This window comes from Lycium barbarum, chromosome 1 (assembly GCF_019175385.1).
Source record: "Lycium barbarum isolate Lr01 chromosome 1, ASM1917538v2, whole genome shotgun sequence".
In the NCBI taxonomy this organism is placed as follows: Eukaryota; Viridiplantae; Streptophyta; class Magnoliopsida; order Solanales; family Solanaceae; genus Lycium; species Lycium barbarum.
Genome location: NC_083337.1, coordinates 156834239 through 156853010, shown reverse-complemented (window position 1 = coordinate 156853010; position 18772 = coordinate 156834239). Strand labels below are relative to the sequence as shown.

General features: G+C 34.8%; 2 protein-coding genes across 3 annotated transcripts; both read left to right on the top strand.

Annotated features, from left to right (window-relative positions):
* Positions 1 to 5590: 5590 nt before the first annotated feature.
* Positions 5591 to 8639, top strand: LOC132599567 (ethylene-responsive transcription factor ERF113-like). The gene is made up of 3 exons (XM_060312899.1): positions 5591 to 6113; positions 6848 to 7264; positions 8242 to 8639. The coding sequence occupies exons 1-3, from the start codon at positions 5924 to 5926 to the stop codon at positions 8436 to 8438; spliced, it is 804 nt and encodes a 267-aa protein (XP_060168882.1). The 5' UTR covers positions 5591 to 5923; the 3' UTR covers positions 8439 to 8639.
* Positions 8640 to 15687: 7048 nt separating this feature from the next.
* Positions 15688 to 18752, top strand: LOC132599591 (protein BONZAI 2-like). Of its 2 annotated transcripts, XM_060312916.1 has the most exons (4): positions 15688 to 16275; positions 17823 to 17879; positions 18340 to 18527; positions 18615 to 18752. In XM_060312916.1, exons 2-4 carry the CDS (start codon positions 17823 to 17825, stop codon positions 18628 to 18630), a joined length of 261 nt encoding a protein of 86 aa, XP_060168899.1. In that variant the 5' UTR covers positions 15688 to 16275; the 3' UTR covers positions 18631 to 18752. The 2 variants fall into 2 exon arrangements, with proteins under 2 accessions (XP_060168899.1, XP_060168905.1); XM_060312922.1 differs by lacking the exon at positions 17823 to 17879 and having other exon boundaries at positions 15720 to 16275; positions 18340 to 18424; positions 18615 to 18721.
* The last annotated feature ends 20 nt before the right edge of the window (positions 18753 to 18772 follow it).

Here is an 18772-nt window from a genome sequence, read left to right as displayed (position 1 = left end):
GATAAGATTGTCTATAATGCCTCATTCGTTTCATTTGAGACTTAGTTAGTTAATCCCTTTGTTTAATTGTGATGTCCACTTATGTCTTTGTATTCATTAAACTCGGCTAGCATTAGGTATTAAACCCATTGTGTTATCCAATGCAAATCTTTTACTTAATCACTTAAATACTTTTTCTTATATTACCCATAAACTATAAAAATATTATTTTTGTCAAAATGCCTTATATTCTCCATTTTTTTGAAATCTTGATAATATTTACAAACTATTTTCCTAAACATTTAAAATGTTATATTTATATTTTTTTTAGTTTTAATTAAATAACCTAAGTTTGACCGGTTAATCGTAGTTAGCGAATCTTAAAGGATGTCTAACCCCTTCCCTTTAGGATAACCAAGAACCCTTACCTAGAATCACATTAGTTAAGCGGACCATTAACGGAGGTTTAGTTTAGCTTTACCTTAGTTAATATTTAGGTGTCCTAATTCACCATTAAAATAATTAGGTGGCGACTCCTTAAAATAAACAAATAGGAATCACCAATATGTTGTACTCCGATTTGACCCGTTTAAAATGAGGTATAACAATAAGTACTATCACAATCTAATATATACTATATACTGAAAATGTATCAAAGGTGTATTTGTTGAGAAAACAAGATTGTCTAGCTTTAAAATACAATTTTAAAGAAAACTAAAGTGCTCCGTAAAAAGAGACTCCTAATTTATTGGGATACAATGTTTTTAAGATACTTATTATTAGTGGTGCCCCGGTGGGCCATCACCCGGCTACTGGTGGGCTGTCCACCTTGTCCGGCCCAACCCCCTAATAAATCCCACCTAGCCCAGCCTCTTACACCTCTTAGTGGGTCTGGGCCGGGCAGGAGGTGGGCTGGGTTCGGGCTGGCCCGGCCCACTTGACAGGCTTAGGCCCAACATGAATATTCTTTCAAACTGTTAAGTCTAAAAAGGGAAGCTAATATTATGAAGAACCAGCCATGGGTGAGAATGGCACGAAGGCCCAACCATGGGTAAAAATGGCTTTAAGGGGTTTGGTACACCCCTAACTTATCTCCTTTTCCTCCTTTAATTTTAGCATGTCAATTTTCTCTTATTTGAAATGTTGTATTTGTATAAACTCACATTATTATTGGAACCCTTTACATTTTGAATAAGGCATCTTAGGTGAATGGTGCATATGCCGTTTAGTTAGACCTTAGGCCCCAACACGATTTTTAGAAAACCCGGATTAGCATAAACATTTTCCAAAAAGAAATAAAAATGGCTAGGGTAGTAAGGGAAATAAAGCGATCAGTCCCATCGTTTACAAGAAATAATGCGTTGCTATCATCTTTTCCTCAAATTAGGCTAAATTAGATTTTTGTTAGAAACTGAAAAAAAAAAAAAACGCTCCTTTCTAATTAAGTTTCAGTCCTTTTTTCAAAGTCCTATTTTTAGTTCAAGCGAAAAAATGGATTTTTCAGAACTATGTGAATAATATACCCTACAAAACGAGTTCCACCCTTTTATATCAAAATCAGGCCAAGAATGGGTTTTCAGAACTGTATGAATAAAATGTTTTACAAAAAAATGAGTTCTGTCCTTTTAAATTAAAAATCAGACGAAGTTATGGTTTTTTTTAGAGCTGTGTAAATAATATGCTTTGTGAAAATAAGTTCCGTCTTTTAAACCAAAAATCAGACGAATCAAAAAATAGTTTTAGGCATGTATATGTGTAATTCACTTGTACTGAGGTATACACATTTTTTTTTTCTGGAAATAAACTAAAGCAAGCCATAGAGTTTTTGAGGGTTGAGGCCCAATAAAAAAGGTCATATTTTAGGTCCTATTCAACCAATTTTTTAGAAACCAAAAAAAAAAAGAAAAAAAAAAGACAAATAATGTTTTGGACTTAGTCCAGGAACTGAAGAGCAAGTGATTTTTGGGCCAAAACCAAACAAATCTTAATCATTTTATAAAAGAGCGTAGTTTTGGCCTAAGCCCATGACAAATGGTTTTATTATAAGCAATCAGGTTTTAAGATAACATTTCGGGATCATAAATAATAAATTTGATTATATAACCCAAGTTTATTATTATTATTATTATTATTATTATTATTATTATTATTATTATTATTATTATTATTTATTTATTTATATATAAACCCGCATCAACTATTCTTTTTAATAAATAAGTAAAGTCTTAAATAGAGGTGTTCTAAATACCTACTAAATGGACTAACCCGGACCATGTATGAGTCTAAGCATGAACAAATTTCATTTATTCCAAACTTTTAAAAAAACCTTTTATCTTTACGAAAGTAACATTATCCTTATAAGTGAAAGGAACTAATTGTATTCGGATATTATAAATCCGAACTTAGATACCCTATATATAAAGGGAATATATTTAATTCTTTTCAAAAAATGATATGCAAAAGATGACATATTTTTCGGGAAAATAAGCACCAAGTAAACAATTCATGCAAATACTCACACATTGGAATTTGAAGTTCAATCGTATAGCACGGATCCTTAATACTAGGGTGCCTAACACCTTCCCTAGGGGATCACCTGAACCCTTACCTAGAACTTTGGATTAAGAAGAATTTTTCACGGTGTATGAATAAACCCTTCAAAACTGATTTTCCTAATTTCCTAAAAATTAGGTGGCGAATCATTTAAAACAAAGTCCGAAAGAGCACCAACGATTTCGAAGTAACTTTTCCGAGCGCTAGCCCCACCTGCGAAAATGCGAACCGTTACAACGTCTTCGTACACTCTACCCTCCCCGGACCCCACCTTGTGGGATTATACTGGGTATTTTGTTGTTGTATGTAAATATTCCACTGAAACGCATAAAAATGGTGTAGAAAAGCTTTAACTTGAATTTCACTTGGAGTGAAGCTCTTTATCTAATTCTGGCCGAGGCTGAATTTTCATTATGCCCATTGTGAGTAAATTTCATATGGTTATTTCAATATGCTGATTACATTATTACAAAAATCGCAGGACGAAGTGATAACAGATCTCCAAGAAACAATGGATGCCATTGTTCATGCTGCGGATTTGCCATTGTCAATTCTTATTGTTGGGGTGGAAGAAGCTGATTACAAGGAAATGGAGTTGTGTATTTACGCTTTATCCACATGCAACATTGGTATCAAATCATCTAGTGGCGTAAAGACAATTCCTATTTTGTATGTCCACAGATTTTAGATGCTGATAAACAGAGGCTTGAATCAACAGGTGGACGTGTTGCAGCGCGTGGCATAGTCCAATTTGTTCCCTACCGGGATATACAAAGTGCATTATTTTAACGCTTAACACGAGCTATCTCTTATTGAGAGGATAGATCAAATGTCTTTCTCTAAGAGCGACACTAGTATGAGTAGGCTTTCTCTGTGTGCGACCCGATTCCTTTGAATTGATTTGTAGGTGGAGACTCAGTCCTTCAGTCACTTTTAGCAGAATTACCTTCCCAGTTTTTGGAATACATCCGGCTCAAAAGGATCCAGCCAACTTGATGATCATACAAGAATTGTACATACAAATGTTGACTCATGTATTGCCCTGTTAAAATCATCATTTTCAAGTTTGTTTCCCAATGCTGTCAAAAGTTTTGCTTTTCGATGTCTGGTTACATCTTTTACTTCATATTTCCCAGAAGCTTGTACTTATTATAACTCTTCATAATCATGTTATTTATTTTGTTGATAAAAATTCAACGAAGCTCATTATCTTTGTACTGATTGAGTAAATGTAATTAGTCACGACGAGAGGATGTAGCAATACCTCCCTTTTGTGAGTATCTTTAGATTACTTTGCCATCTCATCCCAACTAGTTAAGAAGCTTGCCACTCGAACATGCTGGGTTTAGATCATAAAAGTGGTTGTCTAAATTGGTGAGACAAATAGAAGCCTTATACAACTTGTGTGAGTTGTGAGAGACACAAAATGAGTTTCTCGCTTAGAAAAATCTTCAAGAGATTGTAAGAGGAGCCAGGTTAGTCTGGTTTTTTCTAGTAACACATTGTCAGTCTGCTTTGTCAAGTCTAAGCAAAGATAGTCATTACGTTGACAAAGTCAAATGTCCTATTTTAGCTTGTCTTATTCTCAAATGCAAAATCAAATAGTTGGACCTTGCATTTCAGTTCGATTAAAAAATTTCTCTCTTTTTTATTCCCTTTTAAAGGTTTTTGCCTGACATTTTGTATACTCTCCCTTTCTCTGGACTCTGATTTCCTTGCTATAAATGGATTTGTTAAAAGGTTCGCCGGTTAAAACTTCTACCTTCAATTTTGGTGTTCATTAATTCACTTTAATTTTATAGTCTTATCATGATCATCTCTTTCTTAGAAATTTTTCTAAAAAGTGAAAAATATTGAACATTATTAATCAATTTAATAAGATAACCAAATTGCACATGCAGGGACAATGTTTGAGTAGAATTTTCATTTTCAAAATAAAACAAGAAAATATTTTTTTTTCCAAAAAAGGGGTATATTAAGTTTTGTTCCACGGGTGGTTGATGACTTGATGGTGACCATAAAGAACAAAAATCAAATAAGTTGATTTCTTTGTGTGTGCTGACCAAGTCCTCCACCTTTTTTCTTGCTTCCTAGCTGTACAAGTATTGACTTGACCTGTAACATCAATAATCGAGCTATCACTGGTTTACTGCTACACTCAATTTTCATTCTTTGCCCTAAATTTTCTATTTAAATCATCCAGAGCATTCCCTCCCCCACACCCCCATACCCAACCCAAAAAGAAGAAAATGTGTTGTGATCGGCTAGGTATATTTGAAATATGAGGATAAACATCTAACGAATACATTTCTAAATAATCATATAGATTTTGTAATTTATAATATTACAAGGAGAATGAGACATATAGAGGAATTTGTGCAACATGCAATTTGAATAAAAGTAAATGATGATGCAAAAATTTATGGTATTCTATTTTTCGATATGTGTAAAATAAAGGTCTCTGAAAAGATTTAGGATAAAAATATAGAACGAATTGTAACGGACCACCAAACAACTAGTGGCATAATACTATGCAAGCAACCAGGGGCGGAGCAAAGTGTAATCGAGAGTGTTCATCCGAACCCCCTCGGCAGAAAATTACAGTGTATATTGAAGGTTAAAATTATTTTTTTATGTATATATGATAGGTGTTGAACCCCCTTGGCTTCTTCGTATGTTTACTTCTTCATATTTTTTAACCTCCTTACAGAAAATCCTGGCTCCGTCACTGCAAGCAACACTTAAATTTAGTTCTTCGTCCATCTTAAAGAAAGAAAAAGTAGTAGTAGTATATATTTAAAGAAGAAAGCAGGGAAAAATGGGTCTCAATTTTGTCTACCAAAAAATGGGTCTGAATTTTATCTACCAAAAGGAGCTTCTGAAGTAACTTTTATTTTATTTTTTGTAAACTCTATGAAGTTTTATTTTATATCCATTGTGGGACATCCTCCGTTCTCGACTAGGACTCAAGTTTGTAGTCCACTCCATTGAAAGATAATTTAAAAAAATGAGCAATAACGACAAATTATTATGACCCACAAATATTCTAACTTCTACCCTCATCCTAGATACTAGTTCACGTAAGTCTACAAAGCTACACAATTGTAAACCCTAGCATTTTCTTCTCCTTTTTTATGCATTCTTCAGTTAATCTCTTGGTTTTCAACTTCTTCATGTGTTTTCCTTTCAGTAGTTAACACAAAGTTAAAGAGCTACTAATTGATTAGCTATACTGTGAATGAATGATCATATATAGTTCTTATTCTTGAAATAATTGAAAGAAAGAAAAAAGGCAGCAAAAGTGGATCGAATTAGACATGGGAAGAGGCCATATGAATTATCGGAGAAAGAAGAAAATCATATTACTAATCAACAAGACATATGTCCCAATATGTACTCAGCAGCTCGATCTCAACATGACATGTCTACTATGGTTGGTGTCCTCTCTCAGGTTATTGGGAACACCACTGCTGGAAACACCATTAATAATACCAATTCTTCTTCAGCTTCCTCTGTGCATAATACGCCATTAACCCTAAGTCAGTCTATGCAAAGCCAACCTCAGCCCAATCAACAACAAGGTATATATTATATATAAAGAATGTATATTTGCAACTTTTGATGATCCTCATCATGATCAACCAAATTTAATTAGGGTTTTCCTGAATATGACTAATTAATTATAAGATGGATTTAAGTGATACATGCTATTAGTGTAATGATTTTTACATGTTCTTACTTTTAGATTACCATATCAAGCTTGATACACGAAGAGTTAGGTTAATTTATTTGATGGTTTAAGATATCAATACACTGTCAGAGATATCTTATTATCTGATCCTTCTTAGCTTGTGCTTGAGATCATTATTAGTACTCCCCTATCCCAATCTATGTGTCATGCTTTTTTTTTAATCCCAGAAAGCATGGTATACTTTTTTATTTAGGAACATTTTAATTTTAAACTTTTTACTTTATTCTGAATAGGATGATTTGTCATACAAATATATATGACTTGTTTTAAATCATAAATTTCAAAAGCCTTTCTTTCTTAATTTCCGTGCATAATCAAACACCATCACATATAAATTGGGACGAAAGGAATGACTTCTTCAAGTGGAAGCTTATCACTTCTGGGATTCCAAAAGCAAAATAACCTAATTAAGCATCTTCTTCAAAAAGTTACCACTTATGGTATTGTTGCTTTTGCTTATAATCAAAAGATCTCCGTCCACCTTCCATAAATGGACATATAAACTGACGTGTTTCTTGTCGTATATTAAACCATTTGTTGTTATACGTGTATTCATGTGTGAAGGGAATCAAAGAAGAAGACACTACAGAGGTGTGAGGCAAAGACCTTGGGGTAAGTGGGCGGCCGAAATCCGTGACCCTAAAAAAGCGGCTAGAGTGTGGCTTGGGACTTTTCACACTGATGTGGATGCTGCTATTGCATATGATGAAGCTGCTCTTAAATTTAAGGGAAATAAAGCTAAGCTTAATTTCCCAGAAAGGGTTGAATGCAAAACTGAATTTGGGACATACATTACTACTGATCATCATCATCAAGAACAATTTCCAGCTGCTAGCTCCAATAATTATCTCCCAGCTTCTTTGGGGACTTTCTCTCAGTTAGAACTTGATGTTCACCACAACGCCCAGTTACTTCGCAGTAGCGGTAATAATAATGCTGATTTGAACTTTGGAGTCTCACCAAGAGTTGATCAACCTTCAGGTAAAGTAGACGATCCTAAATTTAGACATTGTAGGGTTTAAAGTTTAGTCAAATTAACTCTAAAAAAATGAAACATATCACATAAGTTGGGACGGAAGTACTATTTTTTTTATATATTTAACTTTGCCTTCGACATGCTCCCTCGCGTGGGGCCTAACTCTTTTTTCATGGGTCGAGCAAGTGAAAACTACTTTTGGTAATGGTTGGGGTGCAAAAATGAAAAATAGTCACTTTTTGGATCGTTCATTAATATTTAATCACTATCTTAAAACTAATGAACATTTAACCACTCTTTAAAAAAAAAAAAAGATGTTTGGACAAAATACTCCTACCAAAACAACGAAAAAACTCAAGAAATTTCTACTAGAGTTTGAGCATTTATCAATTTAAACTCCAGACTTGTCGTGGAGTTATTTGAAGTGCTGCATTGTTTGAGGTTTAGGACACTCTCCAAGGGTTCCATTTGTAAAAATTGAAAATCCTAAAAGGTGTCATGGAGTTCGAAGTTATACCATGAATAAAATATATTTTTTACATTATTTACCTATTTCAAACTTCATGAAAAATTTCTAGTGTTGCAGGAATTTTTTCTGAAGTTTGAATTGCAATTGAAAATCCAAGAATTCTTCAAATTAATCCCACCACATTTTACTACAGTTTCACTTGTCATAGCTTCGAACTCTAGCATTATGTGTTGAAGTTGTTTTGTATTTTAGTTAGGAGTAGTTTGTCCAAATATATTTTTTTACCTTAAAAAAGGCTATTTCTCAATTACATTTTAAATAGTAACAGACCATCCAACCTAATTTTTACGATTAGCATCTAGGATCTCTGTCTGCTTTAATACAATGTTGAAATGTGTGATCGTCTCATCTAAAAACTTAAGCCGTTAGAGAGATCAACACATTTTTATTTCTACTTAGTTGTCTTCAACAATATCTAATTTTATCTATACCTATTTTCGCACACATATATAGGGTTCGTCTCTAAAGCACTGAATTTTGCCAAACCTACTTTCATTTCGGAATCATCATCAATCACATCTTTGGTACAACAAGCGCCAAGTTATCACAAAGAAGATGAAAACATTCCGAGATTTTCACCCTATTTTGGTACTTCTTCAAGCTCAGGGCCTATTGAAAGTAGTTTGGAGGAGTTTGACGATCCAAAGTAAATATTCTTTCGACAACATGAAGGTAATTTCTTGAGGATGTCTGTTATTATAAGTTTTTCTTAATTCCAAGTTTTTGGTTTTAAAAGTGGCTTTTCTTTCTCGTTTGTCTTGCAATTAATAGCACTACTTGGTTCGATTAATAAATTCAGTTGGTTAGACAGGAACTATAGTCATTTACCTATGAAAAATAAATTAATATCATGTGGTTAAATGTCCTTAACTCTTTAGTTCAAGACCTACAATGGTCACAATTTATCTAGTGTTATGTAAGTCCGAATATTGATAGCTCCTATTTGTTGCAATTTTCCAATTTTCTCTTCTGTCCTCTTAACTAGGAGTATAAAAATGATTTATCTCCGCCAATATAACTTTACCTAACAGATAATTAATAACAATATTCCAATCGATCTTTATCTAACCTTGGGAACCTTTGTGCAAGTGCAAGTATATCACTTAATGAAAGTCAATATTGCATATAGTAATTCAATTGGATGGTATACACATTTGACCGCATAACTGCATAAACTACTAGAAGCATTATATATAGCTTGTGGAAGAGTACTGTATCGTCTCCATTATTCGTAGCTAAAGCTTGATTCCTTGTAATTTGTGAACATATGTATATATACGACTACGAGTACTGTTCCTTCGTTTCCTTTCATGTGAACATCAAGATTTATAAGCACTCATAAAAAAGCCCAGGACGTTGTTGCCTATAATTTTTTTTTTTTTTATAAGTTTATAGAAATTAAATCTAGTACAACTTTTGACAAAATCATGCTGACATACATACCATTTAATATAATGAAGTTACATCTATTAACCCTCCCAAACCTATATATATTTATTGGCAGGAACTAAAATCTCAAGATCATCATGATTCTTGATTTGTTTATGATGTTCTCGAAGAATTTTGCCTTGCAGTTATGTATTATCCTCATGCTAAACGATCGAGTAAACAGCAACGAAGACATACTGAATAATGAAAGTGTGTTCTCTCTAATAACTTAAGCTTTAAAAGAGATAGGTCTCATACTTCAACATGATATTAGTTATTGCCACCTATAATCAAAAATAATTTCCATGTGCTTGTATCATAAATTAAAAAAGAAATCAAGCCCACACGTGACACACTTCAACAATTAAATAGCTTGAGTCACTGCAGAAGTATGGTCATTGCTGGAGATTGGAGAGTGATCAGAAGTAGTAGGAAATCAATGAGCTATGTCTAAAATGTTAATACGAAATAGGCCAAGCCGTTAATTAGCCTCAAACGGTGACACCAAGTATCCCATTTTGCTAGGTTCTTCATCGAGGAGAGTACCCGTCGATCACTAAAACTATAGCATAGTACACACCTCATCAGTCATCGTATATGCACATATTTATCTATTTGCTTTTGTCAAGAAGATGTGGTTTTCTTTTTATACTTCCTCTGTTTCAATTTATGTGAATCTTTTTCCTTTTTAGTTCATATCAAAATGAATGACCTCTTTCCTAATTTGGAAACAAATTCACTTTATGAATGATTTACAACCACACAAATATTCAACACTTATTTTGAACCACAAGTTTCAAAAGTCTTCCTTTTTTCTTAAATGTCGTGCCCAGTTAAATGGGTTCACATAAATTAAAACGGAGGGAGTATAATAGAGGATATATATAGTTCGAGCTCACCTTTAATTTGGCACTTCCAAGGTTTGATGTGGCTAATGATCTAATGCGCAAATCGCCTTTAATTGTAGCATGTAAACGTGCATCATCAAAAGCTAGCTTTATCAGAGAAAACGTTGTATCCATGTTACTAGCTATTTCCATCGTCCGAATTTATGTGGTAGTGTTTATTGAGCTCGGATTTAACAAAGAAGTAATTTTAATTTTTTTTTTTATATATGGTCTAACAAGCCATAGATATTTAAATCATTTTATTAAGGATAAAATGAAAAGTTTTAAGTTAATTTTTGAATAAAGAAGTATAACAATCTTTTTGAAACAAAGTGAAAAAGAAAAATATGAGACATAAATTAGGATTGGAGGAATATATTTTAGTGCAAAAGCTAAACTAGAATGAGTAGGGCTTGTGCCTTTGCTTGCTTGTAATTTATAGTTTTGGACATCAAATCTCCAAATTAAGCATTGACAGAGAGCAAATGTGAAACGAATTGATTCTAGTCTAGAGCTAATATAAATCTAGAGTCATGGAATTCGGCTTTTATTGACGATGTCAACTTGCAAAAATACAAACACACCTGCCTCATATTGGAAGAAAGTTATCATCTATTCACCACTGGGCAAATCACGTACCCAAGTTTAGGGTTGACCCTTCATGAATCTTTGACTTTCCTCTTTCCTTTTTCTTAACATTGTGGGCGATCACTTCTTTCTTTGACTTTCTCATAATTTACAACTCTACATGTAAAAAGATCTACATGCATTTCTTGACAAGACACACTATTAGCTCACGCTAATCTAATGAATAAACTATTTAATTAACACATATTTTTTACCTTGATATATCACATACTTAACCATGAAAAACTAATATAGTAATATCAATATCAGCCCCAAGTTGCGAGTAAATTATAAATACTCCTACGTAATATTCTTAAAACTGGCATTTTAAAGCCTCAAATTCCAGATCCCATATAGTATATGGTCCCAAAGGCCAAAGCTCGATTAAACAGTGTCGAAAAACAAACAAAACGGAAAATGTGAATAATAACATCTTATCATTTCATTACTCCGCTCCTCACGTGTCAAACTTTACGGCTTTTCCATCAACCAACGTTGATCATTTTTGTGACAAACGAACGAACTTGATGAAAGTCAAAAGCGGCCAAATTGTTTTGGAGTTTTTGAAAATTTTAAAAAGAAAAACTAAGTTTGAAATTCTTTGAATTTTGTTTAATAACAAAAACAGATCAGACGTACACTTGTTACAAAAAGGAAAAAACAGGACTTTAGAGTTTACAATCTCAGTTCTCAGGTTTTACAAATTTAAAACGAATGCCATTTTTTTGGTAGTATTATTCCCGCCAGACAGCTAGAAGTAACTTTTAAGGGTGTGACGCATTCATTAAGTAGGCGTTTGGCCATAGAAACCAAAAAAAAAAAAAATTGAAATTTTTGAAGTTTGAGTTGAAGTTGTGATTGGTCATAGTTTTTGTAAATAATATTTGGTTATTGAAATGTATTTTTTCTAAAAAATATGAAATATAATTTCTACCCTCAATTTCTAAAACTAGCAAAACCATCCAAAGCAATTAATAAATATAACCACTGCGAAAAATTTTGCAACTATACTCGAAATCAGTTATGGAGTGCTCAAGACTGATGGTTTCTTTCTATCAAAAGGTTGCAACAGGAAAGCTTACTTGTATACACAGAAAATATAGCATCTCTAAGTATTGCTTTATTGCCAAAATTCTCACATGCTTTTTTCTTTTAAAGCTTTTTAGCACATGATGTTCAATGTTTGTTGGAGAGGAGAGCAACTAAGCAACATAAGTTGCCCTTGACTAGTGAAAAAAGTTGTATGAATTTTTGGGGTAAAAATTGAGCAACATAAAAAAATTTGGGTTAAAAATTGAAAATAGAAAAATAAAAGTAAAGGTCCAAAACAGAAAATGAAAAAAGTGAAAAACAAGATTTTGATTGTTTTTCACATAGAAGTTGTATTTGAAATTTTATGGCCAAACACCACAAAGTGAAAAAAGTTTTTTTTTTTTTTTTAATTCCGGAAAAAAGTGAAAAATTCTCATGTCCAAACAGGTCCTTAAAGGAAAAGGTGCAAATATACTTTCCAACTAGATATATCCCTCGTTAAAAAAGTGATGCATATATACCCCCGTCGTTATACTAATGGTGTAATATACCCTTTTTACCTATAGATTTTTTTTTTAAATCGCTTAGCTTGTTTTTTTATTAAAAAATGTCACCTAGCTTTAAAAAAGTAAAGTCTTACCATTTTTTTAATAGACTTATTTTTTTAAAGTCACGCAAAAAGATTAAAAAAAAATATATGACATAATGAATAAAATAAATTCGAATGCATCCGTATCAGACAGACAATTGACATAATGACCAAAAAATTCCTTTCGTTCCCCATTCCATTTGTTTGACACTATTTCCTTTCCGAAAAGAAGAGTTCATTTCAATATCTTCTTAACGAAAAGGCTTTCATAATGTCATAGCAGTTTAAGACCACAAATTTCAAAATGTAATAGCCCCACAAATATTATTGAATACTCAAGAAGATCATAGTTTTAAAAAGCTTCCTTTCTTTATTAAACTTGGTATCAAGTGAAGAATGACAAACAAAATGGAACGGAGGGAGTATTGAAGTTGTGCCTGTGGAGAAGTTCCCACTTCCCAGCCTGAAGAAAATTATACAGGACAGCCGAATTACACACAATTTATTTCATTTCGTAAGACATGGAGATTGCAATTTGCATTCCAAATTTTTGATTTCACGCTACTCTTCCGTCAAATTGCGGGAACCAAACGCATGAAGCAAAATCAGAGTTATGCTAACTACACCAATGATAAATTAAAATGCTTCACTCCCACGGGCCATAATTACCAAAACTAAGGCTCGAATACACATGTAACATTGCAGGAAACATATACGGTCCGTAAAAGTTATTCGTATTTCACCATCTTCTCAGCATGACTTTCTGATTTTGCTTATCTTTAAATATGCCCAAGAAATACGGCCAATATTTTGTCATAAAGGCCAATTTCTGCACTTCAACAGTTGTCAACCCAAAATTTCTCTATTACCTGAAAAACACTAAAAACACATTAAATTTTCACTGACTTGCTTAAAAATAAGTAAAATGTCACGACCCGACTAGGGGGCCGCGACGAGCACCCGGTGCTAGCCCACCTGGGCACCCTCTTAGCTTACTCTTAAACTTACAACTAGGCGAGCCATACAATTGGACATACATTTCATTTTTATAATCATCAAACTAGTCAAAATGGACGACAACACATTTATATCATCACAGGCATTTACGCCGCATCAATGTACATGGGCCCACATGGCCGACAAAATGATATACAAAAACATAGGCCGACAAGGCCAGACATAGCTAATCATATACACGTGACTACGAGCCTCTAAGAATAGTATGACACATCACGTGAGCGGGACAGGACCCCGTTATGCCCATAATTATGTACACAAAAGAATAAGTACCCAAAAGATACAGCTCCGAAGGAAATGGAGCTCTCTATACAATCTCAGAATAAGCAGCTATAGATCAAGTCTGTCTCCCTGTGCACCTGCGGGCATGACGCAGGGTCCACAAACAAAAGGACGTCAGTACGAAGAATGTACTGAGTATGTAAAGCATGATCAACATCGATATATAAGCATAAGGAATCAATATATGAAAATAGCATAGGAGGGGAGACAATAATATCATCGTCACAACACTTACTTGCCTTTTGTAGGAACTTTCCATTCCCATACGTGTTCGTATACATACATTATCGACTGTATTCCGTAATAGTACTCGTACCATATTTGTGCTCATATTCGTATTCATGTCCTTATTCATATTCATGTACATAGTCTTATCACATTCATATTCATATTATATACATAGTCATATCGTATACATAACATTACATAGCATACCCGACCTCGTAGGATCGGTGTTTCATACATACTTGGCCAACCAAGGCTCAAGGGTTCTCATACCTGGCCCTACCAAGGCTTCAGGGTTATCCGTACCATCTGCAGAGGTGTGCGCGCATTTCATAATCGTATACATACTCTATACATATATTTACTCTACCCGACACTATAGGCTCGGGGGTTTCAGTATAGCCCTTCATAGGCACACATACATACAATAGCCCGTAGGCACCTTTAACATCATTATTATTATTATCATCATTACTATCATCGTCATTATCGTTACTTCTATGTCATAGCCTTACTCGTCGCATGAGGTGCGTAGTACGTTCGTAGTACATATCAAGGATAGTGAGCTTATGAGCTCGGAATATCAATCATTTGAAGTCAACATACTCATATAGAGGAATTAGGAGTTTGGCCAAAGAACCATGCCTTATGAAAGAAGGGTAGCCTTACATACCTTTTCGTCGAACTAGTTTACTCTTGCACGTTTCCTTCCAATGCTAGCGTTTATACCTTCATTAATATTATAACAATGGCCATTAGTCATTCACATTATCAACATTATCTAGATTCCTCACTTTGCCCCTAATTCACCCATAATCATGGTCATAGCACCCAACTTCATCCATTCGTCTAAAGTGTCTAGTTCATGACCTTAGTACCATTTATAATATATTCATATCACAACACAACAACATTCATGATTCAATTCAAACTATTCCTCAAAATGTCACTATTCATCATTCATGACCTAGTTGACCATATTTTCTACAATCCATGTATTTTAATTCTCCAATACCTTAAACATCATGTAAATATCATGAATCTTACCTTAGAAGTTGTTGGGACAAGCTTTGGTTGATAATACTCCTCTTTGAGCAAAACCCTAGTTTTTTTCCATTTGGATTTCTTGACTTGGATGATCCTTGATGACTTCCTTATCCTTGATTCACTTGTCTTAATGTTATTGATGGCTTATAATCCTTGAAAACTCATGTAATAAATGTAGAGAGAAGTTTTAGAGAGAAGTAGTTCAATGTGAAAATGAAATAAAACAAGTGTTGGTCCCTTTATTTAATGACTTGTAAAAATCTGTGCTGAGTGAACAGTGGTCGTCCATCGTGGTTTACGACCCGTATTCCACTATACAGCTCGTCCTCCATGGGCGTATTTAACCATTTCCAGAACCAGAAACTTTGGTTGCATGCATGGTGATTTACGACCATGGTTTACGGGCCGTAAATCACTTTACGGCCCGTCCTCCAGGTCGTATTTTACCTTTTCTCGGCTGGCAGAAAGTTGAACCTTTTGCATGGCATTTTACGACTGCCAGTTTACGGACCGTATATCGATTTACGGTCTGTATTATGCACTTTACGACCACTGGGCAGTTGCAATTCTGCAACTTCCCATATTTCTTAGACTTCTCATTTGAATCACCCACGTCCATGCACATGCATCACTCACCTTATATCTCATCTTAACTTGGCCAACTCTCTCATCTCACATCGGATACCTTCGAAATCTCGCCTAAGGTCATCAAACGTCGTTTCTTGCTCATAGACATCATGCACTCATATTCATCACTAATTCGTCCACTTGCGTATCAACGAAAAATTTTCGAAGGTGTAACATAAAACTTCTGGTAAAAAGGCCTTGGATGTGCCATAATTTCCCGGCACATCACAAGGGTTTTGTGATATCCATATCAATTAGAACTCTAGCATAAGATACCCTAGCCCCAATGGTCGTACAGTCATCAGCATACACCGGAGTCCCTAAACCATTACTGATTTTCCCCAAAGCTTTCTTTCCCAACATATCAAAAGAAGATTAGGAAATCTTACCGATATCGGCACTGTTCTGAGAATTTCATTTGCAAGTGTGAAATTATGTGCCCATGCTTTCACAATTACTGGCCTGTTGTTAATTGTCCCTGGTTCTGTTTCTATCCTCCGTGTTATGAAATCAGATGAGAAAATAGTCGTCATTGTGGTAGAAGACTAGTGGTTTTTGCTCGTACTGCCCATAACATGCCAGATGTCGTTCCACCGCCCCTATTGTTGGGGAATTACCTACCATATATAGGATTAGAGAAAATTGCCATTTCTCGAACTCCTCTTCCACGTCCTCTTTCTCCGGTGCCACCACCGCCTCACCTTCTTAGATATAAGAGCATAAGAGGTTAGACTCATTCTTTTACCTGCTAGTTTGTTACCTGCAACTACATTTGCCCATGTCTGAGGTTCAGCTTCTGCTATTGATTCTGGCATTTCATTTCCTGTTACCACCACCTCTGGTTGTGGATTACTTGGGTTATCTGTCAATTTGGGGCTTTGTTACCCATTAGGGTTTCCCGGCGGCGTTTTCTCACCTGCTCTTGGTGTTGCACACTTCTCCTGCACCGGCATTTCTTTACCTGTATCCATAGCTTCCTCTAATTCCTTGTTACTTCAACCATCATCTCTATCTGGGTCGATTCACCATTATTCGCCTCCATTTGTTTGTGATTTGCTTTTTCGGACTGAGTTCGGATCTCATCTAGTCGTTTAGTGTTCACTGGTGTTCTGTTTACTTGCGATTGTTTGCGAGTTCGGCTTTTCCCCATTTTCTCAGGCCATCTGTGCACGTTAACAGTCGCTTGCTATCGTGCACTGAGAAGGCCATTCTTTACAAAGGATATCCTCCAAATCTAGCTTTTAGAGACAAACTAGTGTAGTGATAGGTTGACAGAACTTGGGTATCAATCATACTGGTTGTTGTTCATGTGATATCAATAGCAGTTGCTGCTTTATCTGATATCTTCCATTTATTTTTGATTTTCTATGGCTAGCTTTAGAAATATGGTTTAGTGGAAAATGTCAAATTATCAGGCTCACACCAGAGTTCGTTTTAGAACGTTATTGACTGTCGTTCAATAGAAGATATCACAAGTTCTTTTAATAAGAGTATCTAACTCCTTATAAGTAGCTCTTTTTTCTTTTCAGCTACCAACGTGGTACTTTGTTCGCACATTCAACAATCTCCCCCTTGAACTAGGTTCCACATGACTCATTACGGGTCAGAGATTCAACGTGACAAAGTGTCACTCACATCGTCAGAGTATTTACGGTCATTGAAGCCCAAAGGCTGTGTATGCGTCTTCAAAGCTATGGGTAAAGGTTGTAAACCGACTCATAGACGGGCAAAGGCACTAAGCCTCCATTGGCTCTGATACCAGTTGTTGGGCTTAACAGTTCAAAGATACACTTAACATGATGTGATACTGTCCGCTTTGGGCCAAGCCCGCACGGTTTTCCCCCAAAAGGCCTTACATCATTAAGAGTATGCAACTCCTTATAAGTAATTTTTTTTTCTTTCCAGCTACCAATGTGGTACTTTGTTCGCACATCTAACAGTGGAACAGTGGATACCTAAAATTTAGCCATGAACTTTCCCGATTCACCTGGACTCGCAGTAGAGAAGTAATTAGAGAAGCATGTAAAGCTAAGCGTTTCAACTTCCATTTTCTTCACTCTGCTTTGTCATCTTTACAGGCTGTTGGATAATAAGTTTCCTTTCCTACCTGATGAGTACATGTCATGTGCCTAGCAGTTAATTTATTTGTTCCATCATTTACTTTCTATGGGAAAATGATTAGACCATTTTAATTTTTCAAGCAATATTAAAGGATACGGACATATATAATCATGGCTCACGATTAATACATAAAGTCTGCATTACTTATGCAGATGCTTAAACTGGAGGAGCATGACTTTCTTGGAGAGGCTAGTTGCACATTATCTGAGGTTGCGGATCACTTGTCAATCCAATATTTATTTTTGAAATTATAGCGTCACCGTAGTTTTCTTACTTATGGTGTAAGAGACAAGGGCATGACTCGATATTGAAGCTGTAATTTGTATGTGAGCTGAAGTGCTAAGAGAAGACACATGTCACATTTAAGGCTCTATGCTTTGTGTAACTCGGTTATGCATATCCCACCACTGGTTGTCGTGTGTGTCGGCTGGTAGTTAAAACATTGTGGATTTGCTTGACAATCATACTATTCTGCTTGATTATCCAGATGTTACCAGCAAGATAATAGCCACATTTGATGCCTGCTTGAAACCTGTTTGTTGTATTTCTCCTTTTTAAGTTCTTGCATGCATCTATTTTTTTCCAACCAATGATTTCATAATCAATATAGTTCTATGTATGAAGTGACCTTTTTCTTATTAATCCAATGATTATTGAATTTCCTTGTAGATTGTCACAAAGTCAAATGGTTCCCTGACCTTAGACCTTTTGCGTGGAGAACAATCTTCTGGTCCAACGCATGCACAAAAATATGGTAACCTTACTGTTTGTGATGAAGAAAGTGTTGCCTCAAAGACTACTGTAGATTTGAAATTGAGATGTTCAGAGTTGGTGTCCAAGGATTTTTTTCTCAAAAAGTGAAAGAACTCATCAAATTAGTTTTATCTTTTATCATTTTGAATTGTGTAATGGATATAAGATAACTATCTCATTGATTGTGGCAGGATCCATTTTTGGTGATATCTAAAACTATAGAGAGAGGAACGGTGGTTCCAATTTGCAAAATACAGAAGTTATAAAAGATGATCATAGTCCAATTTGGAAACCAGTTTCCATAAGGATTCAACAAGTTGGAAGTAAGGTATAAAAGAAATGTTCCTCC

Coding starts and splice junctions, on each gene's coding strand:
- LOC132599591 (XM_060312916.1), top strand. CDS start 17,823: ATGCTTAAACTGGAGGAGCATGACTTTCTTGGAGAGGCTAGTTGCACA. Junction 17,880..18,339: donor CTAGTTGCACATTATCTGAG/GTTGCGGATCAC, acceptor ATTTCCTTGTAG/ATTGTCACAAAGTCAAATGG.
- LOC132599567 (XM_060312899.1), top strand. CDS start 5,924: ATGTACTCAGCAGCTCGATCTCAACATGACATGTCTACTATGGTTGGT. Junction 6,114..6,847: donor TCAGCCCAATCAACAACAAG/GTATATATTATA, acceptor TCATGTGTGAAG/GGAATCAAAGAAGAAGACAC. Junction 7,265..8,241: donor AAGAGTTGATCAACCTTCAG/GTAAAGTAGACG, acceptor ACACATATATAG/GGTTCGTCTCTAAAGCACTG.